The following is a 27921-nucleotide window of genomic DNA, read 5'->3' on the forward strand; positions in this document are numbered from 1 at the left end:
GGGACCTGACAGCCGGAAGCAGGGGGAAGGGGTGGGGTTGAACCCGGGTCTCGCGCATGCGTGCGCCGTACAAAGCATTTGGCGGGTTTTTCCGGGCTAATCTATTTTGCTTCCATCAGTGAGAAGCTCTGCGGTAGCTTTTAGGAAGCAGGATGTTCTCCCCAGGATAACGAACTTCTCAAGATTTCTGTTTTCTTCCTCTAGGCGTTTGAGAGCTTCCAAAAAAAGAGAGAAAGAAAAAGTGTTTCTACGTGACTGACAACTGGGGCCTTCTGACCGCCTGATCTTGGTCCATTTGGTCACTCTCCGCCTCAGGCCCTCGGAGGGTGAAAGGATCAGAGGAACCTCGTTCTGCTCATCGATCTCCACGCTTGTGGGTTTCTTGGCGTCAAGTCGGAGCTGGGGTGGGCCCGGCCCCGATCCCCCTCCTGGGTCATCATGGCTGTGTCCGCCCAGCTCTTGGTGGAGGAGTTGCAGATCTTCGGCCTAGAATGCGAGGAGGCTGTGATTGAGAAATGTGAGTTCCTTGCCCCCTCGCTGGACCCCAGCCCAGGTCAACCCCCCCCCCGCCCCGCCCCCTGCTCGATTCCGTGGTTCACCTCCCTAGATGGGGCTTGTCAGTGTTTGTGAGATGAGTGAAACTGAGTTTGAGACTTTGAAATGCTCACAGGGTACTGCTTGGATCCCAACTGAAAAAGAATGTGAAAAATGGTTTTCAGTCAGCGCAGTTGCACAGAATTTAAAGCTCAACAGCAAAGCAAGAGATGTTGGGATTTTGAAATGTAGCTTTTTCTTCCTGGCTCCTCCCTTTCCAGCCTACACCTAAACTTCTGCTGATCCATCACTTCTCATCAAAACTGTTGGTCTGTGCAAATATGAGTCCCTGACGTGGGTTCCTAAAATTGAATTTTAGCTTTGCAAGGAACTTTAAGGAGCTTGTCATCTGTTGCTGACAAAGCTTACAGGTGGAGAAACCTATTGTTGTTTAGAGGCTAAGCGTGTCCAACTCCTTTACGACCCTTTTCAGGACTGTAGCCTGCTAGGCTCCTGTGTCCATGAGATTTTCCAGGCAAGATACTGGAGTGGGTTGCCATTTACTTTTCCAGGGGATCTTCCCGACCCAGGGATCGAACCCATGTCTGCTGCATTGCAGGCAGATTCTTTACCACTGAGCCATGGAGAAACAGATAAGGAGAGTTAATTGCCTGAGCTGGTCTGTGGACCAGATCTCCTGCGCCTGTGTCCAGTGCTTCGTTGTATTGGTGAGGCTCTAGGGCAGTGTCAGGAAGCAAACTGTTAGGAGGTATGGAGTTCCTGGTTTTAGAATCAGGGTGATCAGGCATCTACCTTTACCCTTCATCAGCACAGTGAACTTCTTTTTTAGTATATAAAACCAGAATGCAAACATTAATTTATGAGAGACTGGAATACTCTAAATTTTTATCTCCAGGGCATTCTCTTCCTAACAGGAGACCTGAATGAGAAAACCAATCATAGTCAGAAATTTATTTGGTGAGCCTAGAGTCAAAACAAGGAGAAATCAGTTTTGTGAACTAAGTTTTTAAAGGCTTCAATCCAAGATGCCTGCTGGTTCCATTTCACATAGAACTACGTTGGCAGTGATGTTGGAATTCTAGACTTGTACTTCATAATTGCTAACCTCATCTGGACCTTAATATTGCCTGACATATCATACCATATTTCCCTGATCACTCTGAGTCTCCTGTGGGAGACATTCGTCACCTGCTCCTCCTTTGACAATCTTCTGTCCCACGCTCACTCTCAGCTGATGAACTTACTTTCTGTTTCGCTGAGAAAAATAGAAGGACCTGTGTCTATGCTATATTCCTTGCCTCCTCCCATTACAGTGAATAAATTCTCCATATTTCCAGCAAAAGCTACACGTTCCACTTGAGTCCTGAATCCCATTCCTTCTGTCCTCCTTAAGGACATCACTCCAGTAATTCTTCCCTTTCTTATTTTCTATTTTCTCTCCATAAGATATTTTTTCCTAGTAGTCTAGGAATGTGACTCTTATCCCAACCTTTAAACACTCCATTGTTGCCCCGTCCCGCTCCAGTTATCTTCTCCCAGTTACAACAAATCTTCTCAGAAAGATGGCCTCTTCTTCAGATTTTTCCTCGTTAAGCCCATTTCAGTCAGCTTTTTCATCCCCACGACTTCACTGAAACTCCTCCTCTCAAGGTCACCAATGACCTTCACCTGGCCAAAGCCACAGATGCATTTTTTAGTCCCCCTCTGAATGAGCAGCAGCATTTGATGCCATTCATCAGGTCCTCTTCTAAGGGTCCTCTCCTAAAATGCATTTTCCTCTTAGCTGCTTGGACACTCCTCCTGGGTGTTCTAATGTGCGTGTCACCACCTTTCAGCCTCTGCAGATTCCTCTGTATCCTGAGCCCCAAGATACACGCAGCTCTTTGGTGATCTCACCTGGTCTCATGTGTTTGCTGGTGGTCCCCAAATTTATAACTCAGCCCAGGCCTTTTGCCTGATCTGCGGGCCAGTCTACCTCCCACACATCTCCAGCTGAAAGTCTGATTGGCATCTCAGCCTCAGGTGTCTGAAGCTAAGCTCCTGCTCCCTCTCCTCAGAGTCCTTCCTGCTGCCTCCCCACCTCAGTTAATAGTAAGTGCCCCCTTCTAGATGCTCAGGCTAAACTCACAGCATCATCCCCCATGGCTTTCTCTCTTCACACCCCACATCCGGTCAACAAATCCCAGTGGCTCTACTTTCCGGATATTTCCAGCCTAGAGTCCAGCCACTTCTCCCCTCCTCTACTGACACCGCCTCGACCCAGGCAACCGTCATGTCTCACCATGGATTTGGCCATGGTTCTCTTCACTGGTCCCCCCGATTCTGCCCTCATCCCCTTCAGTCTGTTAACGCAGCAGTCAGGGGGACCCTGTTCAGTGGAAGTCAGGTTGTGTTACTGTTCTGTTCAAACCATCTAGTGATTTCTCAACTTTCTCAGAATAATTACAGGCACCCCCTTTACCCTTTCAGCTTGTCTCTGTCTCCTCCTTCCTCTCTGCATTCCAGCCGTGGAGGTCTTGCTGCTCTTGCTTCTCCCTCAGGATCCTTGCCTAAAAGCCCTTCCCCCTCAACACTGCCTGCCACACTGCTTTACTTCTTCCAGGTCAAATGTCATGCCCCCAATGAAGCCTTCCCTAATCACTGTGTTTAAAATTTCCAGCCCTTCCCTCCAGCCCCCTGATCTCTCTCCAGGCTTTATTTTTTCCACAAAACACATTTAACCAGCTAACATACCTTTTTTACCTATTTGGTTGTTTTCTGTCTCCCCTCCATAGTGAGCTGCATGAGAACAAGAGTTTGTCTCTTTGTTATTCGCTGCTATTAATATATTCTTGTGTCTAGAACAGTGCATGTCCTTAGTAGGTGCTGAATAAATGACTATTGAATAAATAAAGGATTATTTTCACTTTTCAAGGTGAAAGCCACAAGAAATGAACTCACTTCTTATGTGTCCAATTTCCCCCTACAGTGGTAGAACTGTGCATTCTGTATGGACAGAATGAAGAAGGAATGGCCAGCGAGCTTATAGCCTTCTGCACCAGCACACGTAAAGACTGCCTTTCCTTGGAGACCCTGAACTCTTTTGAGCACGAGGTAAGAAGAAACTGTAGGCAAACTAATAATGTGAATTTCCGTGTCTGCTCTGTCGGAAGGCGGAGCACTGTATTGAGGAGTGTGTACCTTAGAATCAGACCTGGATTCCAATCCCAGCATGAGCTTGGACCAGCTCCTTAATGACTCCTAACCTCAGTTTCCTCTTCAGTCAGTGGTTCCCATGATCCGTATTTTTTATGGTTATTGAATGAATTGAGAATGGTTGTGAATCCCTCCTAAAACTATGCTCAGCAGGTGGTAGTTCTTCAGCAAATAATTGGTGTTAATATTAGAATTGTTATGTGTTGGAGAGAAACAGTGACAGGTTAAGTCTTTAGTCTGTCATGTACATCTTTATTCTTCCTTTGAGGAATTTTATACCTTCGATTATATTTCAAATGCACATTATTATTTCATGACTGTGGGAAACGCGTCCTCTATAACTTGACTATGGAATAATATATTCATTATCTTTTCTTCCTCAGTTTCTGAGCAAAAGATTATCCAAAACCCGGCATGGTGCCTCCAAGGACAAAGTGCACGGCGGCCACGCAGGAGCCAGAGACATTGTTTCCATACAAGAGCTGTATCCTTTTCTGCTCCAGGCCCTTGTATCAAACTACATATTGTATTTTATCATTTGTCTGTAGGTGCATGTGTAAGTTAAGAACAAGTAATAAGGGATTTCCCTGGTGGTCCAGTGGTTAAGACTCCCAAGTTCCCAATGCAGGGGACATGGATTCCATCTCTGGTCAGGAAACTAAAATCTGGCATGCCACATGACATGGCCTAAAAAGAAATTTTTAAAAAATAAATAATTTTTTTGAAAACCACAAAAAACATGAGAACAAACTCAAATTAAAAAAAAAAACAAGTAATATACCTAGTATTCAGATTTCTTATTTGATCAATCCTTGCCTTAGATTTTGGGTGGAAGTTTATTGTTTCTCTTAACCATGGTTTTTAGAATTGAAGAGGAAGAGGAAGAGGAGACCCTCTTGAACTCTTACACCACACCGTCTAAGGTGCGTGCACCCTGTTTGGAAATTGCATTCTACACGTAGCATTTTTTTTCTTTATTCTAAAAATAACAGCACGGCATCTGAAGTTCTGAAGGAGAAAATTAGCCACTCATACAGTTCCTACTCTATTTCCACATATGCATCTTCCTTTCCGATCATGTGCGTAGATGATTTTACATGATGGCAGTCCTTGTGGACACACAGGTATCCTGCTTTCTCCAGTTAGCATATCATAAAATTTTTATCAATTTAATTTCTCCATAATTGCTCTTTTTTAATGGGTGTCTAGTTTTGTATCAAGTAGAGGCACTATAACTATTGCTTATCCAGTTTAGGTGTTGAACCCAAGGGTAAGAGGTGGAGTAGGGCAGTGGAAAGGCACTGTCCTCAAAGCCTGAGTCAAAGAGCTAAGTGACCTTGAGTGAGTTGCTTTTATCTCTCTGAGCTGCCATTTCCTCTCCTACATAGTCAGGGTTCATTCATTCACTTACTAAGCAACTACTGTGTGCCAGACACTGGATGAACTGGTGAATGAAACAGGCAAGGTTGTGCTCTGCCCTCAAGAAGCCAATAGCCAGCAGATAATACCCCGTGATATTATCTTGAATAATATCTTGAAGGGCTTGAAAACTAAATGAACATGTAAAGTGCCAAACCCAAAGCAATGTATTCGGTAATCATAGTTAGTCTTTATAGAAAATGAATTTGTGGCAATCCTCAAACAAGGAGCAAGCCTTAATCTGTCAAAGTAAATTATTCTGTAAGAAAAAAGATGATTAGGGAATTCCCTGGCAAGAGCTCGGTGCTCTCACTGCCAGGGCCCTGGGTTCGGTCTCTGATCTGGCAACTAAGATCCCACAAGCCACGCTGCATGGCCCCCCACCCAAAAAAAAGAAGGAAGGAAAGGTGAGTCATTTAAATGTGCCTGTGGAGAATAAGAAAGCTAAAATGTTCGCAGCATCAGAGTTCATATTTGAGAGGACTGACTCGTGGTAACTCAGGTCTCAGTAGACTGACGCATAAATCAGATGCAAATTTACTTAATTTACTGTTGAAGTACACACCTTTCTGATGGCTGAAATACCATATTGAGGACACCCCATTCCTGCTACAAAAGTACTCAGGAGGCTCAGTCACAGATCAAAGCTTGGCCATGAAATCATAGCTAAGAGATGAGCTGAAATGAATGAACAATTTGAAATATGCATCTGAAGCTCAGAGGAGAGGCAGACTGGATCTGGGGTAGAAACAGGAAAAAGGCTTAGACAGTGCCCAGCACGTGGGAACTCGGGCATCAGCGCAGCACGATGACAGGGTCAGAGCCCAGGGCTGGCCTTTCCCACCCAGACCGGTGCCAGGGGCAGGAGAGCCCATGTTGCAGAGGTGAGTATGTCAGTGGTCTTAGCTTGTCACCATTAAACATTTAACTTGTACAATGACAACTACTCTTTTTTTATTTTTAAATATTTATTTATTTCTTTGACTGCCAGTTCTTAGTTGCAGCATGTAGGATCTAGTTCCCTGACCAGGGATTGAACCCAGGCTCCCCTCCATTGGGAGTGCAGAGTCTTAGCCACTGGACCACCAGGGAAGTCCCACCAGCTACTCTTTTGCCCCTATGCTCACCATAAACCTTCTGGTTGTAGTCCGGCTCTCCACATGTCCTGCCTGACAGGGAGAGATGTGTCAGTCTGGGGATTTGAAGTTCCCATGCTGCTGGCATCACGTTTCTAATAAGTGAATAATCTGGCTATAATTTGGGTTCCTGTGTGCTGTGAGGATGTGTTCCCCCCAGGGTATGAGACTGTATTTCTCATTATGGGTGGATAAACCGGCCCGTAGTGTTAGCAGTGAGTCTCCTGAACTTGCTTCGAGTGAGCACACCCCAGGAACGTCTCAAGCTGGTTTACTGACACAATCAGGTTTCACCACGTGGCTAAGGGCTGAGCTCTTTGCTTCATCCTGGGAGATGAACCTGGAGTTCTGTAGCCCCCTATATATTAGAAGGGTCTTCGGGAAAAATAGTTGGAGAAAAACCTATTAAAATCATAAAATTTTTGCCATCGTTTGGCCCAGTAATCTCTCCTACTAAGAATCTCTCATAAGAAATCATCCAAATTCCAGGAAAAGCTACGTGTGTGATAGTGAGCACCTCAGTATTTGCTTTCTCCAGAAACAGATACACCCAACAATAGAGAAGTAGTTACGTAAACTATTATATATCAATTCCATCAACACAGCTACCAGAAAGGATGAAGACTGACAATGTGGGAGAAATGCTCAGAATTAATATAGAGCAAAAAACTCAGTATTTACAATACTTCAATGAAGGATCATATTCAAACTAAGATTATAACTATTAGAATTTTTTCAATTGGAAAAATATTGAAATACTAGAAAGGAGTATTTTTAAATGACTATTGTATAAGTGTCGTACATAAGGAAGGGTCCTTTTAAAATTTAGTTTCCATTCCAGCCACTTAAGGGTGCTTTCGAATCCTGCTTTCTCTCTCCTTGCCTGTCCGTAATCACCCCTGTAGGCAGCTTTGGTGGCATAACCTAAACCCGCAGCCAGGAGGAGCCCAAGGGCAGGGGAACGCCAGCCAACTAGCTGGCTGCCTGGTTTCCCTCCAGCCGAGGATTTTGTCTTTGCTCAGCCATAGTCTGTTGTCCCAGACTCTGGGGAGCAAGGGATCTCGGGATTTGCCGGCTTCACCCTCCACTCCAGGCATCTCTTTGGATTCTTGTTGATGAGCAAAACCACCCAGAAAACAAAACTGACCATCAGCGAGGCGTGTGCTAAATACTCTCCAAGTATGAGCTCACCCGTGTTATCTGCCTGGAGTCACTCCCTTCTTTAATTCTGAAAATGTGTGGTAGACTTTGCCAGAATAAATAGTAACATGGTCCCATCCCCTGACAGGAAAATGTGTCCGTGCAGGTTAAAACTGTGTGTGTAGCCAAACTCCCAGCTGCGGTAAAGCAGAGAGGTAGAGAAGGAAAGTGAACACACGAGCAATTTGACAGGACAGATCGCCTACTTGGCAGTCCTTTCGGGGGATGTCATTGGCATTTTTTTCACAGTTGCCTCCAAAATGGAGACAGTGTACTGATGAGGACTGTATTACAATTGCTGAAGTCTGAGATTCTGCTTGAAAGATGGGGCCTTCAGAAGAAAACCAGCTCTATGCGGTCTGTGCCCTTCATTCAGGCACATCCTCCCTTTCTGCCTAAGGATCCGCACACTTCACTAGCAACCCCTGGGTCTAGAGTGACTGGGCCCTTCTCCTGTTTTGCTTCTAGGGTTCTCAGAAGCGAACTGTCACCACCCCGGAAACCCCCCTCACAAAAAGGAGTGTGTCTGCTCGGAGCCCCCATCAGCTCCTCTCACCGTCGAGTTTCTCTCCAAGGTATGGATCCTGCTGACTCAGCTGCCAGGCAGCAGGCCTGCCCTCCCCTCTCTGGTTACCTGGTGGAGGCCGACACTACAACCTGACTTAAGGAATAGGGGTGGACGTTTCCCTCTGCAATCAACTGGCTGCAAGGCCGACTGCTCCCTACCTTCCCCACCCTCATCCTGTGTGGAAAATTACTGTTTAACAGTAGTTAAGGAAACTCACTTTCCACCCTCTTTTCTGGGGCTCATTTCCTAGATCAGGAACTGATATCTCCTACTGAAAACAACCTGTCTATTCAGAAGTCTGGGAGGCCTGCGAGTCTCTTGCCAGTAGGAGGCAAATAGGTTTCCACCTGCTTCTGTTAGTTCATGTGTTGTTGGGTTTCTTTCTTTCTTCTTTTTTTTAGGTATTTATTTTTAAAAAAGAAAAGCCCATATCTTTGTTCATAGTGTTGCGTAACCTGTTCTTTGTTCCTCACTCAGGTTACAACTAGTTGCCGAGAGTTTTCTTGTCCCTGAACCTACCCCAACTTCATTGGTATTTTATCCCTGCTGCCACTTCTGCACATAAATCCACAGGGATCACGTGTGACTTTTGGAAATCCATAAATGACATGTGTTCCGTGAGAGAATTCTGTAGTGAGAGCTCTGCTGAGGAGAAGAAAGGGCTTTAGGTGCTGCCGCATCGGGATGGGGCAAAGGAACAGTGATGTTCACCAGTTAGGGCGACACTGGCTGCCGGGAGTCACTTCTAGACCAAGCAGAACTTAAGACTTGCCAGCCTAAGGCTTTCTGTCACATCAGAAAGGAAGTGATAGGGACATCCCTGGGAGTCCAGTGGTTAGAACTTGGCACTTTCACTGCCGTAGTCCCAGGTTTGATCCCTGTCAGGGAACTAAGATCCCACAAGCCACTTGGCAGGGCCAGAAAACACAAAAGAGAAAAAAGAAAGGGAGCAATAACATTGTTCAAGATCAGAGGGGGTTAGATTCTTCCTTTTTTACTTAATTTTTTTTCTTTTTTTCCTTTTTTACTTAATTTTTTAAAAAATTTATTTGGCTCTGCCTAGTCTTAGTTGTGGCACGTGGAATCTTTAGTTGTGGCATGTGGGCTCTTGGTTGCAGCCTACAGGATCTAGTTCCCCAACCAGAGGTTGAACTCTGGGCCCCCCGCGTTGGGAGCACAGTCTTAGGCCCTGGACCACCAGGGAAGTCCCCTGAAAGGTAGTTGGATCCCAAGGGCGGATTTGACTTTAGTGTGGCCCACTCCTGCTTTCAGGAGTTTTCACCCTGGCTTCCGAATAGAACTTTCTAGATTTAGAAGGGCATCTTTGGATGCACAGAGATGGCTGGTTACAGAGCGGTTCTCGTAGGTGCCAGCACCATGGCAGCAGTTCTAGTCTCTCAACAAACAAGACTTTGAAACTTGTAGATCTGTTTGCAACGGACCCCGTGTGAGCATCTCCCTGGGTTAAAGGGCCGGCTGTAATGTGCGCCTCACAGCTTCGCAGGGAGGAGCTTGGCGAGTCGAGATGCGCTGCCTAGTCATTCTTTAATGCACGCTAGTAAAGCTGACATCAGAAACTGGGTTCGTAATTTATGAAAGTAACTTCTAAATTATTCAGGTGGAGGCAGCACTGGAGACAGAGGTAATTAATCAAGCTCGTTTTTTGTAGCCTCTCTGGCAGCACCCACTCTAACTGCCCACGGAGAGCTGGTTCCTGCAGGGTTTCAAGGCGTTAAATGAAGCCTGTGGTAACCAAGCCTCTCGGTGCACTGTGTTCACAACCAAAGGCTTAGAAGACCTCGCTGTCCTCTAAGCAGATCAGCCACACTCGTGTGTCCCTGGAGGTGGAATTTATCAGTGAGTGAGGAGAAATATGAGAACTTGCTGGTTGAGACTTGGAGAATGGGAGTGTTTGTTCACTAGCTGACAGAATTCATTACCTGTCCACCTCCAGAAACACTGGGGAAAGCTGATTCCCTTTCATTTAACTTCATTTTGTTACTGTTTCTACCTTGAACTATATCATGAGGTGTTATGTGTACACAGAGCAACTTTTGGCTTATCCACAGTTCCAGGCTCTGATGATATTCTAACAAATGCTAAAAATTCATAAGAAAGAAAACGGTACTCGAAACTGGCTCTTTAATCAATTCAGAGTTTGGATTTTGTTTCACTTTGTTAGTTTTAATCCAGGAGAAGACCTTTTAAACTGCGTCTCTGTGTCTAAGCTTTTCTAAACACGTTTGGTATTCCTCAACCCCCCCTCATTCCTGAAATTCCTTAAAGGTCCAGAATGTCCAACCCCATTAAGCTGATTAGATTTATAAAATGTGAGGCCAGGCTGGCATGTCTTCAATCCCAAATTTTCAAGAGGTAACCTCATCTTAGACTCCTCTCTCTTTTTAGATATGAACGCGGTAATGTTGATGTCTTTTGCTTCCAATCAGTGCTACTCCCCCTCAGAAATACAGCTCGAGAAGTAACCGGGGAGAAGTGGTCACCTCCTTTGGCTCGGCGCAGGGGGTGTCTTGGTCCGGGAGAGGCGGAACTAGTCACCTCAGCCTGAAGGTCTTGGGACATCCAGAGCCGCTCACCGGGAGCTACAAATGCATGTTTCAGAAGCTCCCAGACATTCGAGAAGGTATTTGTTTTTCCCTTTGACATTCTGGAGGGTATAAAACCACCTGGAAGGATTTGAATCAGTAACAAAGCGTCAGCTAGGCTGGTAGAACAAGTTCAAGGTTGCCTTTGATTGATAGATGTTGTCTGGGCACCCATATTAGGAAACGGATATGAGATGACCACTCTCAATAATTCTCCCAAATCACAATCACTTTGCTAAGAAAAAGCACATAACCATTTCCCAGTAACAACCACTTGAACTGTATAAAGGAAGCCAATTACAGTGTTAAAGGAAACAGAGACATTTATGGCTTCTTCCTTGGAAAGACTAGAAGGCTCTTCAGGTTGTTCTTGGCTTCCCTGAAACCCCCCTGACCACCTGAGTAAGGGGGAGGCTGGGGAGGGAGCCAGGCCAACTTTGGGACTGTGACCTCATCCGTGACCCCTTCCCTTCCCCTGCCATGGCCAAATGGAAGGCCGGGTTCAGCAACCAAATATTGGGCAATTGGCTCGAGCTTGAGAAAGTTACCAACTGGCCGGTGTCCTTGGCACCCTGCCTGCTTCTATAAAATGACTGACTAATGTTTTACAAGGTGTTGTGTTTTCTCTGCTTGGCAAGTAAAATGTCTTAAACATGCTTTTCCCCTCTGGGTTTTCAGTTCTGACCTGTAAGATAGAAGAACTTGGCAGTGAACTCAAGGAACATTACAAGATTGAGGCTTTTGCTCCCATTCTAGTCCCAGCACAGGTAAGAGTTGTTCTAATAGTCTTTCCTGATTGATATTGTTTTTTTAAATCAATGATGAAAAGTCAGCCTCCTGCTTCCCTTTCACTAACTGTCTATCTTCTAGTTAGAACATCCATCTTGGATGAACTTGGTAAAATGGGTTATAAGTGCTTTCTGGCTTTGTGACCAGATTAAGTCGTTTTCTTTGCACTTGGGTTAGAGTCTTGCATGTAAACAAGATTGAGGGCCTTAAGCATTCAAGTGTCAGGATATGAGAACAACAGCAAGGTGAAGATTTCCGGAAACGGTGACTCATGGTCTCTCCCCTTCTTTGGTCTCCGTCATCAGGGATCAAGTGCTGTGAATAGTGTCCACGTCAATAGTTTAATCTGGCATGTGTATAGTGCTTTCTCTCTAGAACGTACTTTAAGGGGAGATGTGTTCTCAGAGTTTCTTTGTGGTGCCTCTGTCACATATTTGCATTCAGAGGAGAATGGCCGGCTGGGGAAGATATGCAAAGCCATGTCATATAAGGAAGATTCGGGGGAGCTGGGAGGAAGTAGTGGAGGGGAGACTGGGTTGTACGATCTCATGGGGAAAGATTAGACTTCCTCGGTTTGCCCCCGGGAGTGAGAACAGGATAGAGGAAGCCACCGAGAGAGGAATTTCAGCTCAGTTTAATGAAGAACTTCCTGTTACAAGGCAGTATGGTGAGTGGTTAAAGGATATGGCCCTGGAGCCAAACATCTGGCCTTCAAACCCACACTTTGCCCACTGTTTGACCGTGGTTAAATTATCTAACCTTTCTGCTGCTGGTTTTTCTCATCTCTAACATGGATGCAATAATAATATCCACTTCACAGTTTTTGTGAGAATTAAGTGAGTTGATACACATAAGCCTTTAGAACAGTGCCTGGTGTTTAGTGAGCCCAGTAAACCAGAGCTGTCGTTAACAGTTATTCAGGAGATGTGTGAAGAAGGAAATGGCAACCTACTCCAGTATTCTTGCCTGGAAAAGCCCATGGATGGAGGAGCCTGGCGGGCTGCAGTCCATGGGTTTACATGACTGAGCGCGCATGCATGAGGAAGGTGGAGGGAGATGGATGGGTTGGTAGCAATAAACTGGTAGAACTTAAAAAAAGAGAGAGAGAGATCTGGTAAGTGGACTGGTGGCGAAGGGGTGGGCTTGGAGGCAAGTTCCCCTTCACTGGAGATGCTGTGGCTCAGACAGCCACTTAGAGGGGCTGAGACATTAGATGGTGGGCCGGCTAGATGCCCTTTAAGGGTCCTTTCACCCCTGGGAGCCGAGTGGTCACCTCGGGCTCAAAGTGATGCCCCACCAAAGACACGTGTGCTGTTGTTGGAGGTCTGTTTTGCTCTCCATCGCGCGAACCAAATTTTAAGCTCCTGTGTCCCAAAGGCTGTTGTTCTCCTGTGTATCTCGGTAGGAGCCTGTCACCCTGCTGGGCCAGATCGGCTGTGACAGCAACGGGAAGCTGAACCACAAGTCGGTGATTCTGGAGGGAGATCTGGAACATTCCTCAGGCGCTCAGATTCCAGTGGATCTATCTGAGCTCAAAGAATATTCTCTATTTCCTGGACAGGTGAGATCAGGGGTGTGACTTGCCTCTGGGTGCGGCTATGCTATCTGCTCCTGGTGTGTGTAGTGGGCTGTGGCCAACTGCCCCGCGCTTTTGACCTCCGATGCCAAGAGGTGTAACTGGAGCTCAGGCACCAGAGCAGATGCCAGTATGAGGGTTCCGATCCCCTGTGTGCTCCGACCTTGGCTCTGGGATCTGCGGCTAGGTTTCAACCCCAGCTCCACCCTGCAGGGCGGATGAGTATGGCGATGTTACTTAACCTCCCAAACCCAGAGTGTCCTGATCTGTGAAATGGGAATGATAATTCTCACCTTATAGGAATGTTGTAAAAAGGAGATTACCGTGTAAAGCATAATTATTATTACACTAATATAACCCCCTTCCTTTGTTTTCTAGAAAAACACCCCCAAGTTTACAATTACAGGATGAGAGTAGCTGGGCAGTACTTGTAACTCTATCACAGTAACTTACTCCAGACCTCCTGTTGATCAAGTCTGTCTGCTGCCTGCCTTTCAGGTGGTGGTCATGGAAGGAATCAACACCACGGGTAGAAAACTTGTTGCCACCAGACTCTACGAGGTACAGTGTGTGGGCTTCTGTCCATCCTGAAAGTCGTCCTCTGTAAGGGCCTGTTGATTCGCTTCTCAATTCTCAGTAGACTACAACCTACCTCTAGGTCAGGGCTTAGCAAACTCCTCCCCTAAATACATATTTCAGACTCCACAGACCTGGTCTTCATACAATGTCGACTCTGCGATCATAGCACAAAAGCAGCCGTGGTCAGCCCATTATCCAAAGAGCGTGGCTGAGTGCCAGTGAAAGTTTACTCACAGCAATAGGCGGTAGCCGGATTCGCCCGTAGCTTAGCAGCCCCTGCTCCTACAGTAATCCTCTGCAGGCTTCAGGGGACGCGGAAGAAGTAGCAGCACCGTCCTCCCAGGCAGAACACCGATCCTACAGTCGCCTGTTTTGCTCCTGCTCTTTCCTGGATGTTTTTTTGAGTTTAGTCATGACCTCATGCTACCAGGTGTCTTGCCCACTCTGAGCAGTAAAGAAAAAGGGAAGGGTCATCAACGCTGTAGTCTTACCTGGTAGCTCAGCTGGTAAAGAGTCCACTTGCAATGCAGGAGACCCTGGTTCAATGCCTGGGTCGGGAAGATCCGCTGGAGAAGGGATAGGCTACCCATTCCAGTATTCTTGGACTTGACTGGTGGCTCAGCTGATAAAGAATCCACCTGCAGTGCTGGATACCTGGGTTCGATCCCTGGGTTGGGAAGATCCCCTAGAGAAGGGAAAGGCTACCCACTCCAGTATTCAGGCCTGGAGAATTCCGTAGACTTTGTAGTCCATGGGGTCTCAAAGAGTCAGACACGACTGAGCAACTTTCACTTTCATCAACTGTGGGCTTTTAGCTCCAAGGAGCAAGACACCCACAAACATGCCCCCATTTAGTGCCCACCCCATTCCTGACCAGAGGCGGTGCCTGGGGCAAGACCTCACCACAGTTTTCTCTCCTGTTTGAAGGGTGTGCCACTTCCGTTCCATCAGCCCGATGAAGAGGATGGAGGTGAGCTAGTCTTCCAAGGGTATTTTGCCAACAGTACGGGTGGAGAGGAGTGGGCCAGGGTCTGGAACACAGTTCCTCTGGCCCTGGGAAAGCTTCAGAAGCTGTGAGAGCACCTTTCTGGAGCTCCAGGGGCGACCACAGATTCATGGGTTCACCGGCCCTTTGTGGTGGCGAGGGGTCTGAGCATATGTGGCTTGGTCAGCCTTACTTCCTGTGCTCTGATTCCACAAGAGCTGTCATTTCAAGACTAATGTTTAACAGGTGTTTGAAGGTTGCTTTGAAAAAGAAAAAAAAACAGTGGAATTCCCTGGCCATCCAGTGGTTAGGACCCCAAGCTCCCAGTGCAGGGGCACAGGTTCCATTCCTGGTTGGGAAAGATCTTGCATGCCGTGTGGCCAAAAAAAGAAAGGGAAGGAGGAAGAAAAGGAAAAAAAAGAAAAGGGTAAAGAGCACCAATTTAAAAAAAAAATTCCTTTAAATGCCATGTGATATCCTGGACAAGGAAAGGGGACATTAGTGGAAAAACCAGTGACATTTAAATAAAGTCATGAGCTAACAGTAACATACCAGTATTAATTCCTTCATTTTGATGAATGTACCCTAGTTATGTAAGATGTTAGCATTAGCGATTGCTGGGTGAAAGGTGTACACACCGGAACTCTGGACTCTGTTTGGGACATTTCTACGATTCTTAAGTTATTCCCAAAAAAAACCTGTATTTAAAAAATTAGACACATTTCTCAGGAAGCCTAGAGTTACTTGGTAGCTAACCGAGATGAGAAAAGATGAACATTTCAGTAAACTTGGCTTCAGAACAATTCCAAGCATTTTTGTAAGCAGAGCAGTAGACTGTTGAGGATTAATTAGCAGGGAGATAGCTGATGCTAGCTGTATTGTCAACATCCCCTCCACGTTAATATTGTGTGAGGTCATTCTTAGAGGCAGCCTGGAATTGGGAGCAAAATTTAGGAGTTTATGACATTGCACATTCTCTCAGGAAGTAAGTGTTTATGGAAGCTAGAGTGCTGGTATTGAATCAAGTTCAGGTAACAAAGGGAACAGACAGGGCTGAACTGCCCGGAGCCGGAGCTGTGCCAGGGGAATCTTTGGAAGCAATTGAATAAGTTGGTTTTATTTTGTTAATAGTTATTTTTATTTATTTGGCCCCATTGGGTCTGCATTGTGGCATGCAGACTCTAGTTCCCTGATCAGGGATCGAACCGGGACTTCCTGCACTGGGAGTGCAGAATCTTAACTGCTGGAAGTCCCTGAAAAAGTTGTTAATAGACAGTTTGTGAGCAAGGTGTTGGGCTCAACACCTGGGTGTGGAGACACAGAACACAACATGGACCTGGCCCCCGGGCACTCACCGTTTACCTGGGGCCGGCGTCTCCTGGGCTCCTGGGAACTGAATGTAGCTTTGTCCCCTCCCCTCTTCACAGCACCGGTATTACTCTCCTTGAATTCTCTATCTCAGTTCAGTTACTGCCACGCTCGACGAACAGTGGCCCTCATTCCTGGAATATATTCCTGAACATATTACTTTATATGGCAAAAGGGGCTTTGCAGGTGTGACTAAGTTAAGGCTCTGGAGATGGGGATTGTCTAGGTGGGCTCGGTGTAATCACAAGGGTCCTTATAAGGAAGGGCAGGAGGGGGCGGGTCGCAGAGATCAGACTTGTCAGGTTCTGGCTTTGAAGGTGGAGGAGGGGCCCTGGGCCAAGGATGCCGGCGGCCTCTGGAAGCTGGAAGGGGCCGCGAAATGATTCTTCCTAGAGCCTCCAGAAGGAATGCTGCCCTGCCCACACCTTGATTTTAGGACCTCCGACCTCTTGGACTGTAAGATAATAAGTGCGTATTGTTTTAAGCCACCAAGTTTGTGATAGTTTGTTATCGAAACCATAGGAAGCTAATAAAGCTGCCTGTTAAGAAGTCAAGGATCATTGCATTTGTTGTTGTAAGCTACAGAACCTGGTTCCAACTAACTTAACTTAAGAGAAATTTGTTGGGAAATTCAGGTAGCACACAGACTGGACAAGTGGCTGGAAAAGGCTTATAGCCCGTATCACGGCTCAGTAACGCCAGGTGTCCAGGTAGCAAAGAGTCCTGGGCTGTATTGACCAGGCACCTCAGCTGGATGGGTCAGCGCCAGTCTTTTTTCTGTCCTTGGATAGTTCACCTTGAGATTCTGGAATCCAGAGGAGTGAAAGGCTTAAGCCGGTCCGTGCCTGCTCTTTGGCTGGGGAGGAGGGTGCACCTAATTTACATCTCCATAGGGCAGAGGGGGAGGGGACCTTATGGACGCCAAGGCTGATTCTCCAAAAGGGAAGCAGATGCTTTGAGGAAAACAGCACCCCGATACAAGGCCTTGCACCCCATAACACGAGAGTCTCCCGTCCCAAGCCTTGCCCCCTAGCCTGTCTTCCTGGACCCCTAGATCTACCAAATTCTCCAGCTGCTCTCACCACTGATGATCCCTCCCACCGAGCTCTCAAACCTCAGTGCTGTCGGGGACCCCGCCTTGCCCTGGCTCCTGAAAAACTCTACCCTCAAGTGTAAGCAAAGTCACAAAAAGACAAATACCATATGATTCTCCTTAGATGAGGTTCCTAGAGGCATCAGAATCATAGAGGTGGTTGCCAGGGACTGCGGGAGGGGGAGCAGGGAGTTAGTGTTTAACGGGTACGGAGTTTCAGTTTTATGAGATGGAAAGAGTTGTGGAGATGGAAGGTGATGACAACTGCACAACATTATGGATTTATCTAATACCACTGAAATGTTGATTTAAACATGGTTATGATCAGGAGGAATTTCCCTGGTGTTCCAATGGTTAGACTCCGAGTTTTCACTGCTGAGGGCACAGGTTCAATCCCTGGTCAGGAAACTAAGATCCCTAAAACCACACAGCACTGCCCAGCCCGCCCCACCCCACCCCACCCCCCCGCCGAAAAAAAAAAGTTGAGTTTTGTATTTTACCACCGAAAAAAAAAGTTAAGAGGAAAACCATGTAAGCAAATGCCACTTTGATCAATTCTCTCGTGACTTCCACTTTCCTCCCATCGTCCACGCACTGCTGGTAAATGTCTCTGGAGTTCTGGTTGCTTGCACACTTGCCTGTCTGTGCAGCTCATGGAGGGCTCTTTGAGGCCAGGTCTTTCGATTCCCAGGGTTGCACATGTGAGACTCTTAACTGAGTCCCAAGGCATCTTGCCCTCATTGTCCTTTCTCCCACCATCCCAGCAGCTTCTCATCAACACCTTAACAATCCTTTCTGGCTTAGATTCTGAGCAGTTCATGGTCCTGGTGGCCTGTGGGCCGTACACCACATCTGACAGCATCACCTTTGACCCCCTGCTCGACCTGATCACCATCATCAACCGTGACCGACCGGACGTCTGCATCCTGGTAGGGCCCCTCCAGGGACACTTCACCTAGGGAGGCACCAAAGGGAGAATGGGGTGGGGGTGGGGGGTAATCTTGGAAAAAGGTCTGATGAGGTTCTAATCAAACTCTCCTCCTTCTTAAAAGTATTTTTGAGTTCTTGGTCTCCATCTTTGGTGAGGTGTGTGTGGTTTTTGTTTGTTTTAATATTTATTTATTTGGCTGCATCGGGTCTTAGTTATGGTGCATGGGGTCTTTGATCTTTGTTGCAGCATGCAAGATCTTTAGCTGTGGCGTGTGAGACCTGGTTCCCTGACAGGGATAGAACTCGGGCCCCCTGCATTGGGAGCAGTCTTAGCCACTGGCCCACCAGGGAGGTCCCTTTGTGTGCATGGTCTTAATCAAAAAACCCAAGGTGTTTTGCCACCTGCATTGATTTTTCAGTATTTCACCTCTTGTCTAATTACTCCCATTTGTGAACTCATCTCTTGAGAGCTCAGAGTACTGTTTCATAGAGGTAGATTGCCCTTGCTGGGTTGGAGGGGGAACAAAAGCCCAGTATTATAGGAGGCAAAGCAGCTAGTGACAGGCCCAGTAGGCCTTTCCATCCAGGAGGTTGTGTCCTTCTGCCTGTGATATTGGCTGGGCACCATCCCACCCCCACCCACCTGCTAACTGTCCCCAGCTGTACAGGCAGCCTTGGAGGGAGAGATGGACCCTGGGCAGAGAACTGCTAGGATCGGGTATGTGAGGGTGCTCAGAGGCACGTGCAATTCTGATGTGTTCTTTTGGTACCTTCATTTCTCCGCTTCGGGCTGATCTGCAGTTTGGACCTTTCCTGGATGCTAAGCATGAACAGGTTGAGGTAAGTGGCTGGGACTGGAGTCAGGGAGAGACTGAGTACTCACATTCAGTCAAGGCCTGTTACTTTCATCTCTTGGAGTTTATCCTGCTTCTATAACAGCCTAAATGAATCCCTGTGGCTGATCAGAAAAACATTATTGCAGGGCAAGTTTAATAAAGGTACGGAATGGGAGGGCTTCATTTCACCAGAATACAGAGCCATCTGGAAGCTGGGGCGGGTGGGTGAGGGGATCCAAATGTCTGAGTCCTGGTCCCCCTGGTGTGACGTGTGGCTCTGGGGCAGGAGGGTGGGGGAGGTGCCCATGGTCCCGGAGCTGTGCCTGTGAAAGCCCCTTCCCGGCTCGGGACCCTGAGTGTCACTGTCCTTTGAACTTAAAACACAAATGGCCCTTCTGGAGACAGCGCCTCCTTTTGTCTCAGGAGGGGTTTCTTTGTTTTGTTTTTTTAATTTTCAACTGCTGGGTCTTTGTTGCAGTGCGAGCTTTTCTCTAGTTGGGGCACGCAGGGGCTACTCTTCAGTTTCCGTGTGCAGGCGTCTCATTGCTGTGGCTTCTCTCGTTGTGGAGCATGGGCCCTGGGCCTGCAGGCTTCAGTGGTTGCAGCACATGGGCTCGGTCGTTGCAGCTCCTAGACTCTAGAAGCACAGGCTCAGTAGTTGTGGCACACGGGCTCAGCTGCTCCTCGGCATGTGGGATCTTCCCAGACCTGGGATTTAACCCGTGTCTCCTGCACTGGCAGATGAATTATTTACCGCTGAGCCAGCAGGGAAGCCCTCTCAGGAGGTTTACCAGCCACAGCAAAGTCTTCAAAGCTCTTTTCTTCCTACTTCTCTCCTCGGCTCATTTTCAGGACTGATTCTTCCCCGACCTCCTTGCCTGCTCCCAACTAGACTCAGCTCTCAAAAGGACAGAGACCCTTGCCTTGTCTTGGGTATCTTTGCATCTCCTTCAGCTCTTCACCCAGCATCTGCCCCCAGGGTCATCTAACCAGCATCATAAACAAGTGAACAGACACCAAACATTCACCCTGTAAATCTCCTTTCTTTTCTTGCAGAGCTGTCTGCTGACGAGCTCATTTGAAGATGTTTTCAAGCAATGTCTCCGAACAATTATTGAAGGAACACGAAGGTCAGCATTCAAAATACTGGGCAGAACCTTACATTTCCTGAGTTTCTCCAGGGTTCCCCGTTAAGAAACTGAAACCGTTCAAAAGTCGTGGTAGTTCCCACCCTTATATCCTTTTGAACTGCAGAGGTCAGCTAGAACCCTTGACCTTCAGGCGCGCCGACCCTGAGTGAAGAGGCCTCTTTGTAAAACACAAAGATAAACGCACTTGAAAGGACAAGGCTGCCCAAACTTTCACTCTTCCCTGGCTTTCTGTACTTCCTTCCTTTTCTCACTCCCTTTTGTAGAAATTCCTGTTCCCTGGGAATCTTCCCAGGGTGGGGCTGGGGAGTGTTTGATGGCTTACAGCGCAGAGTGCCGGGTGCCTGACATCTCCTGTGAGTGAGAGTTGGGGGGGAGGCCAAGTCCTTCCCCGAGTCAGTGCTTCCCTGGTTTCACGGGCACCCCGCGACGGCTCGCACGTGGGTGGGGATTTTGAATCCTTGCCACGGACTGGAGGGATGGGACTGGGAAAGGTCACAGCGGTGATGAGGGCTGGGCAGTTCTAATTTGAGAGAAAAGCCGCTATTCCAGGAAGAGCCTGAGCCAGAAGTAGAAAGTTTTTCTGGAAGCCGACACCCCCATTTCCTGTCGCTTCCCTCCAGTGCCCGGGTTCGAGAGAAGCTGCTCTTGGTGGTGGATCTCCTCCTCCGGGGATCTGCCTGCCAGGAGCTGAGCTCATCGAAAACAAACATTCCTGAGGCTAAGTGTAAAATACGTCTGGAACAAGGGTGGTTTTTGAAACAAGATGTATGTCTTCCGCCCTTGGCGGTGAGAACTGATCCCAGCAACGATTAGCTGTCATTCTACCTTCTCGTCCCAGCAGGGTAGGCCTCTCGGACTGGGGGAAAACCCCTACTGACGCCAGAGTTGGGGGGCTCGGATCGTGCGGTGTGACAGCCTGCAGCTGGGCCTGCCGCTCCTTTCTCCCTACCCCACTCCAAGTGATGCGACAGGTGTCTTCCCTCTGCTCCCCCAGGGTTGTTGGGACCCTGAATGAGTTTGTCAGACCTGGAGGCTCCTCGGGAGATAAATCCCTGAAAACCAGGGGCAGCCTGGCGTCTGTTTTGTCAGCCCGCGGGTCCCCTCCAGGATCGGCGGGGACCGCCCCGCACGCCAGCCGGGTGCTTTCCATTTGAGATGGGGTTCTGTTTTTGGTTCCTCACCCCATGTGGTATTGACAGCAATACCACAAACAAAGAACAGACCGGGCATTGTTGCCCTGGGGGTGAGCTCCCAGCACCACCAGGCACTTTCATCTGCAGCCAGAGTGCGCCTCGGGGAGAGGGGCTGCCCACCCTCCCCAAACAGTATAAAAATGGCCCTCTTTGGGGGGGATTTATTTTTACTCTGAGAGGTCAGCAGCGCAGAGCATTGAGCCCATTTATCAGTGAAAACCAGAACCCATGAGGAAGCGCCACCTCCCTCCCGGGAGCCCAGCAGAGCCCCGGAGCTTGAGGGAGCGGCTGCGAGGCCCAGCCCACCATGATGTGTGAAGTTGTGCAATGCTCAGCATAGTTGAAATTTTCTCTCGGATCCCTCCCCCTACAACCCGTGTATAACCCAGAGCAGGAGGCCCGTTTCCTCCTTAACTGTTGCTCTGCCAGCTCCCGCGAGGAAACAGAGCAAGGCCACGTCTTAGCCGCGGCCGGCTGCACCATCACAGACGGAGCCCCGGGGGTCTGGAACACACACTCCCCTCCAGGCCACCCCCAGGCCCATTTGCCAGGCTTCAGCGCCCAAATTGGTAGTCTTGGATAATCACAGGGAACTTTTCAGTGGCAAAGGAACAGTAACTAATTTGCAGAGTACCTTTGGTCTCAAGGTTCAGATTTTCCACTGCAGAAGTGTCGGCTCACGCTTTGAGCAGGCACGATAAACAAGTGGCATGTGTATGAACATCACCAGCACCTTTATCCCGCCTGAGAGGCAGCCATGTCCCTATACCTGCACAGGTGGGTACCTGCCTGTACCCACCTTTGGGAAGCCATCTCGTCTTAAGCAAGAGAGGGCGCTAGAAGTGAGAGCTCGTGGTGGATGTTGTTTGTTGTTTAGTGGCTAAGTTGTTAACGACTCTTGTGATCCCATGGACTGTAGCCTGCCGGGCTCCTCTGTCCATGGGATTCCCCAGGCAAGAATACTGGAGACGCAAGAGAAACAGGTTCAGTCCCTGGGTGGGGAAGATCCCCTGGAATAGGAAATGGCAACCCGCTCTAGTATTCTTGCCTGGGAAATCCCATAGACAGAGGAAACTGGCGGGCTACAGTCCATGGGGGCACAAAGAGTCAGACACGACTGAGCATGCACAGGGATCGGACCCGAATCTCCTGCTTGGCAAGTGGATTCTTCTACCACTGAGCACCAGAGAAGCCCAGTGGATGTTAGACATGCCTCCAAAATAACACCTTCCACCATAGGCCCCTCTGCCAAGGACAGTGAGGGAATCAAGGAGATGGCTTTTTTCCCTTTTCTTCTCTTGTGTGGCTAGAGAGGATAAAGCGATGGCCCCTAGAGTTACAGGGTTTTTCCTCACTTCTGTGTTATAACCCTCCACCAGAGGAAAGATCTGTCATCTCTGCTTTTACCGTTGCTGTCAGAGATTTCTTTCACGTTTGTCAGACAGTCGGCTGAGGAATAAAAACCAGCACTGATTCCCTGTGTGAGGTGGAGGGGCTGGAGCAGGGGAGGGGCGTGGGCTCTGGGAGAACCCACCGTGTCTCCCCCTCCCGGATCCACTCTGCCTGCCTGGTCCCTCCCAAGGGAAGAGCCCCCAGTTAGGGAGGCAACAGGACACCTAAAAGCCACATCTGTTCACCCAGTGTGAAGAGTCAGAACTTCGGCTTCAGCTCTGGCTCTGAGGAAAGTGAAGGTGTATCGTCTCTCAGCCGTGTCCGACTCGGCAAACCCATGGACTTCAGCCCCTCAGGCTCCTCTGTCCATGGAATTCTCCAGACAAGAATACTGGAGTGGGTTGCCATTCCCTTCTCCAAGAGATCTTCCCAACCCAGGGATCGAACCCATGTCTCCTGCATCACAGGCAGATTCTTTACTACTGCGCCGTCTAGGCTCTGAGGATTTCTAGTCACATCCTTGTCTTTCCTGATTTTCTAGAGCTCTGTCTCATCTTCCCTTTTTCTGCTGGTCATCCTCTTCCTCTCTCAGTAGAACATGACACGGAGCCGGGAGCAAGCATGTCCTCAGCCCTCGAGGTGGTCGTGTGATAGAACAGACATCTCTCACACCCAGTGTCCCGTGGGGAACAGCACCCCCTCCTCGTGGAAGAGCTCCGTTCTGAGCATTCCCCTCGGAAGCCGGCTCTTGTCTGAGGCCCTGACACTTGGAATCTGTCACCCGGCTACGAGCTGTGTTCATTTTCCTTCCTCTTCTGACATGTTTTTTTTTTTTTTGCAAACCAGCTCCGGCTCCCACCTCATCTTCGTCCCGTCACTGAGAGACGTGCACCACGAGCCCGTGTACCCACAGCCTCCCTTCAGCTACTCCGACCTGCTTCGAGAGGACAAAAAGGTACACACGTCCCCTCCTTAACAGCAGGCAGCCAAATGCAACGTGTCGGCGGCGACCACCCAGCTCCATCTGGAAGTGCAGGGTGGGGAGATGAAGGGCCTGATTCTCAGCTTCTCTTTATCACAAGCACATGTGTTATGTACTGTGTGTTGAACTTTCAGTGGTCTCCCCAGCCGTTGTGGACCCCCTACTTTGCCAGAGGAGAAGTTTCTAACTTCAGCGTGCTAACGCCTGCCCCACCCTTCTCGTTCCAGCGAGTGCAGCTCGTGTCCGAGCCCTGCACCCTCTCCATAAACGGAGTGATCTTTGGCTTGACGTCCACCGACCTGCTGTTCCACATGGGGGCCGAGGAGATCAGTAGGTGAGAAGGGGGTTCCAGTCCCACGGGCAGTTTCCGGCCTTCTGGACCCTGGTCCTGTCCTTGGCCAAAGGCCTGCTGGGCAGAGTCTTGAACGGGCAGTCCCTAGAGCAGCACTTTCTGCCAAACCCTTTGGCCACTGAGTTTCTCTGCACCCAAAGGGGGTGGCAGGACGCACATGTGTCTGTTACCACTGTCAACAGTGTTTGAGGCCCTGCAGGGCCCCTTCCATCCTGTCTTTGCCCTTAATTTCTAGTCATAGACATTCATCTACTTTGCTTCCTTTGCCATATGTGTGACCTAAACAAGCTGTCCCTGCACGTGGGGTGACTGTATTTACTCTGGAGGGTATTCCCCCTCGCAGAACAGGATGCTACTCTGCAGGGGATCAGACGCTACCGGGTCCCCGAGGCTCGGTGGTTCAGTTCTCCCATCACGGGAAGGAGCATGGAGCCATTCGTGTGTTAGGCGAGATGGGTGTGTGCAGGTTGGCTCTGGTTGGAGGTGCAAGGGTCACCTGGCTACAGCTGGCCCCTCGAGGAGCAGACCCCACGTGCTCTCACATGGTGTGGAGCTGATGACGGCCCTCCTGGGCCCTGATCACAAGGGTTCCTGCTTCTCCCCTTCTCAACCCAGTGTCCTGCTCAGCAGACCGAGCTGATTACAGACACGTCTTTAAACTTCCCCAGAGGCAACTTCCTGTCACACACCTTGGCCACATCGCTTCTCTCTAGTTTAAGAAATCCTCCCCGAAGAGAAACAGGCGCCGAGAAACAAGTTTCCACATTCCATTTCTTGCTTTTCTTCCTTCTGCAGTTCTTCTGGAACTTCAGACCGGTTCAGCCGAATCCTTAAGCACATCCTGACCCAGCGGAGGTGAGCCCGCCCTGTGGGGCGTCTGCCTGTGCTGGGAGTGCTTTGGAGTCACAGAGCTCGGACAGATTTGACTTCGAGAACCTTCCCCAGTGGAAGTGAAAGTTGCTCAGTCATGTCCAACTCTTTGCAACCTCATGGACGGCAAGGAGATCAAACTAGTCAATCCTAGAGGAAATCAACCTTGAATATTAATTGGAAAGACTAATGCTGAAGCTGAAGCTCCAATCCTTTGGCCACCTGATGCAAAGAGACAACACACTGAAAAAGACCCTGATGCTGGGAAAGATTGAGGGCAGAAGGAGAAGGGGCAATAGAGAATAAGAGGGTTGGATGGCGTCACCAACTCAGTTGACATGAGTTTGACCAAACTCCTGGAGATGGTTAAGGACAGGGAAGCCTGGCCTGCTGCAGTCTGTGGGGTCACAGAGTCAGACACGACTTAGTGACTGAACAACAGCCTTCCCCAGGCCACTACCAGGGAGCTCCCTCCTGGCATGACAGGCCTGTTCTGTCCCCCAAACACAGAGGGAAGGGAGAGGCAGTGTGTGACAGCATAGAAACCAGCAGCGGCGGAGGAGTCCGTCGGGAGGGCTCCCGAGGCCGCTGCTGCTGACTCTCTCTCTTCTCTGCAGTTACTACCCGCTGTACCCACCCCAGGAGGACGTGGCCATCGACTATGAGAACTTCCGCCTCTATGCTCAGCTGCCCGTCACCCCTGACGTCTTCATAGCCCCATCAGAGCTGAGATACTTTGTGAAGGTGGGTTTGAATTCCGCTGTTCCCCAGAAACGCCAGAACCAGCTCCTTTCTGGACCCCCGGCACTTACTCTTCTCAGGTCTGCTGGTGGGGACAGTGGCCTCGTTCTTTTGGGGGAGGGGGCAGGAGTAGAAAACAAATCTGTTAGTATAATGCTTAAGTAAGTGATGTGCCCTTGCTGCCTACCATCACCACCCCATCCTACCCCCAGCATGGTACTCAGGCAGCCCAGCCTGGGAGCCCAAGAGGCAGCTAGGAAGGCCCTCGAACCACAGTTCTCACCCATGGCCACCTCAGGTGACCTGGGCTTGCCTGTCCCCTCCCCAAACTCTGAGATGAGCTCCCAGCAGCTCTTGGGCACGTTCAGATTCGGGCCCTCGCAGGGAATCTACCCCGTCAACCTCCTCTTGCCAAACCAGAGCCAGTGCAACCTCCAGAGGTAAACCTTCTTTCACACTGTGAAACAAATAGAGCAAGTGTGTTTCCACGTTTGGGAATTGGCTGACTCACCTTCTTTATTTTGTTTTGGAGACACAAGAGAGACTCAGAGTTTTCTAGTAATAAATTAACATATTGGACCGAAGATGGTTTTCATTTGCCTTTGTTTCCAGTTTCTATAACATCCTCTGGGGCTGAACCCTGAGATGAGTCCAGCTTCTTCACATCCGTGCCCACGGATTTCAGCCTTTCAGCCTTCAACCTGGAAGGTTTCAGCCTTTCCAGACCCATAGTCACTCTTTCCTCCCCCCCAGGACATCCTCGGCTGCATCTGTGTGAACCCGGGGCGCCTCACCAAAGGGCAGGTGGGGGGCACCTTCGGCCGTCTCTATCTCAGGAGGCAGACCGCCGGCGGCGAGGGGAGGCGGAGCCCGTGTGCTGCTGCCCAGGTGGTCAGGATCTGAGCTGTTGTCCTTCGTCACCCCTGTCGCGCGGGCCTCACAGACGTCGGGACTGGGAGCAGCCCTCTGATGAGATCCCACCCGTGGAAGCGGGGGAGCAAGCTGAGGGCAGGGTGCCCTGCGGGAAGGCCTCGAGCAGCTGGTCCCCAGCCCTGAGTCCAGCTTCTCTGGAAGAAAGCAGTTGTTTCTTCCTGGACACTCGGAGTCCAGAGAGAACTGGCCGTGGGTGCAGCATGCTCAGGAAGGTCAAGGCTTTACGATTTCTTATATGAGTCAGACAGAAAAACAACTTTGGGAGAAATAAAATAAATTCTGTAACTTCTGCGTTGAATCTGTCTTCCGCTCCTTCTTTTTCCTGGTAGTGAACAAAGAATGTTGCCTCCTTGACCTCTGTCCAGAGAAGCAGAGCATCTGTCACGCTGGGTTTCCACCCAGCCCCAGCTCTGACCCTCTGAGGCCCCCGTGGCCTCTGTGCTGAGGAGGCGCTGGGCTCAGCTGAGGAGCGTGCAGCTGGCTGCATGCCGGGCCCGCCAGGCGCGGTCCTCTCAGTCCCGGCCCGACCCCTGCATCTGGAGGGGGGCCTCCCAGAGCTGCGCCAGAGCCAGATCCCCTTGCGCTGGCTCGGCCGAGTTGCACCGCCGCCCGGGTCTCGCCTCCAGCCCAGAATGCTCAGACAAGGCCAGGCCCTCCAGGGCCCCCGCCATGTCCCCACCCCTGGGGGTCCTGGCACCTGGCAAGAGGCTGTCGCTGCTAAATGAGGAGTGGGTTTCTGTTCTCAGCTGATGGCCGTCCTGCCTCAGACTCCAGAGCCACGGCTGGAAACCCCCAGCTGCCAGGCCAAGGGCCAATGCCTCGAGTCAGAGATAAATAGGTAACCTAACTGTGTCCAACTTTTGCCTCCCCCATCTGACAGTGAAGTGGAATCAACAGATCTGACCAGGCTTGGGCAGAACCGGTCTCCCTTTGAAAATAAGCAGCTGCTGTTCCATTGCATCCGTTTTACAGGCACCTCCTCTGAAGACCGGAATTAGAGACCAGCCCCACCTGGGTGAGGGTGGGGGTGGGGCTGGTTTTCCCTCCTCCCCAGGGCCCCCCACACATGAAGCACCCAACCATGTTCCAGAAGGCCACTGTGACTTATCAGCCTCCGGACCTGGCATTCTTGGAGCCTGGGCCCCTCTTCCACAATCCCATAGAATTGCCACAGTTCAAGAATGTCATTTGCATTTCTACCAAGCCAAATGTCAGCTAAAAACCCACCCTGCCCCCCCGCTTGGAAAACCCTTGCCTGGGGAGATGACAAGCCTTTGGCCACAATAAACAAAACGACCCTCATCGTGAGCCACGTGTGGCTCCCAGGGTGTGTTATGGCACACCCTGGCAATTATTTTCACATTGCTGCTGGAGAAGCCGTGTGGGGAATGGTAATGTCTTGGTGCCCATTTGGCAAGGATGGGCCAGAGATCCCAGTGGGATGGGGATGGTTAGCAGAGGGGAAATAATACCTG

The 27921-nt window shown here is 49.5% G+C and overlaps 1 protein-coding gene across 1 annotated transcript; it reads left to right on the top strand.

Annotated features, from left to right (window-relative positions):
* Positions 1-59: 59 nt before the first annotated feature.
* On the top strand, positions 60-26744 carry POLA2 (DNA polymerase alpha 2, accessory subunit). Its single transcript, XM_043452188.1, has 18 exons — positions 60-517; positions 3524-3648; positions 4134-4234; positions 4616-4673; positions 7974-8080; positions 10521-10714; positions 11355-11443; positions 12871-13026; positions 13540-13602; positions 14548-14590; positions 17871-17995; positions 18798-18836; positions 19889-19962; positions 23415-23523; positions 23778-23884; positions 24698-24757; positions 25390-25516; positions 26267-26744. The coding sequence occupies exons 1-18, from the start codon at positions 439-441 to the stop codon at positions 26414-26416; spliced, it is 1806 nt and encodes a 601-aa protein (XP_043308123.1). The 5' UTR covers positions 60-438; the 3' UTR covers positions 26417-26744.
* The last annotated feature ends 1177 nt before the right edge of the window (positions 26745-27921 follow it).

This window comes from Cervus canadensis, chromosome 29 (genome assembly GCF_019320065.1).
Source record: "Cervus canadensis isolate Bull #8, Minnesota chromosome 29, ASM1932006v1, whole genome shotgun sequence".
Taxonomy (NCBI): domain Eukaryota; kingdom Metazoa; phylum Chordata; class Mammalia; order Artiodactyla; family Cervidae; genus Cervus; species Cervus canadensis.

Coding starts and splice junctions, on each gene's coding strand:
- POLA2 (XM_043452188.1), top strand. CDS start 439: ATGGCTGTGTCCGCCCAGCTCTTGGTGGAGGAGTTGCAGATCTTCGGC. Junction 4,235..4,615: donor ATTGTTTCCATACAAGAGCT/GTATCCTTTTCT, acceptor CATGGTTTTTAG/AATTGAAGAGGAAGAGGAAG. Junction 25,517..26,266: donor AGCTGAGATACTTTGTGAAG/GTGGGTTTGAAT, acceptor CCTCCCCCCCAG/GACATCCTCGGCTGCATCTG.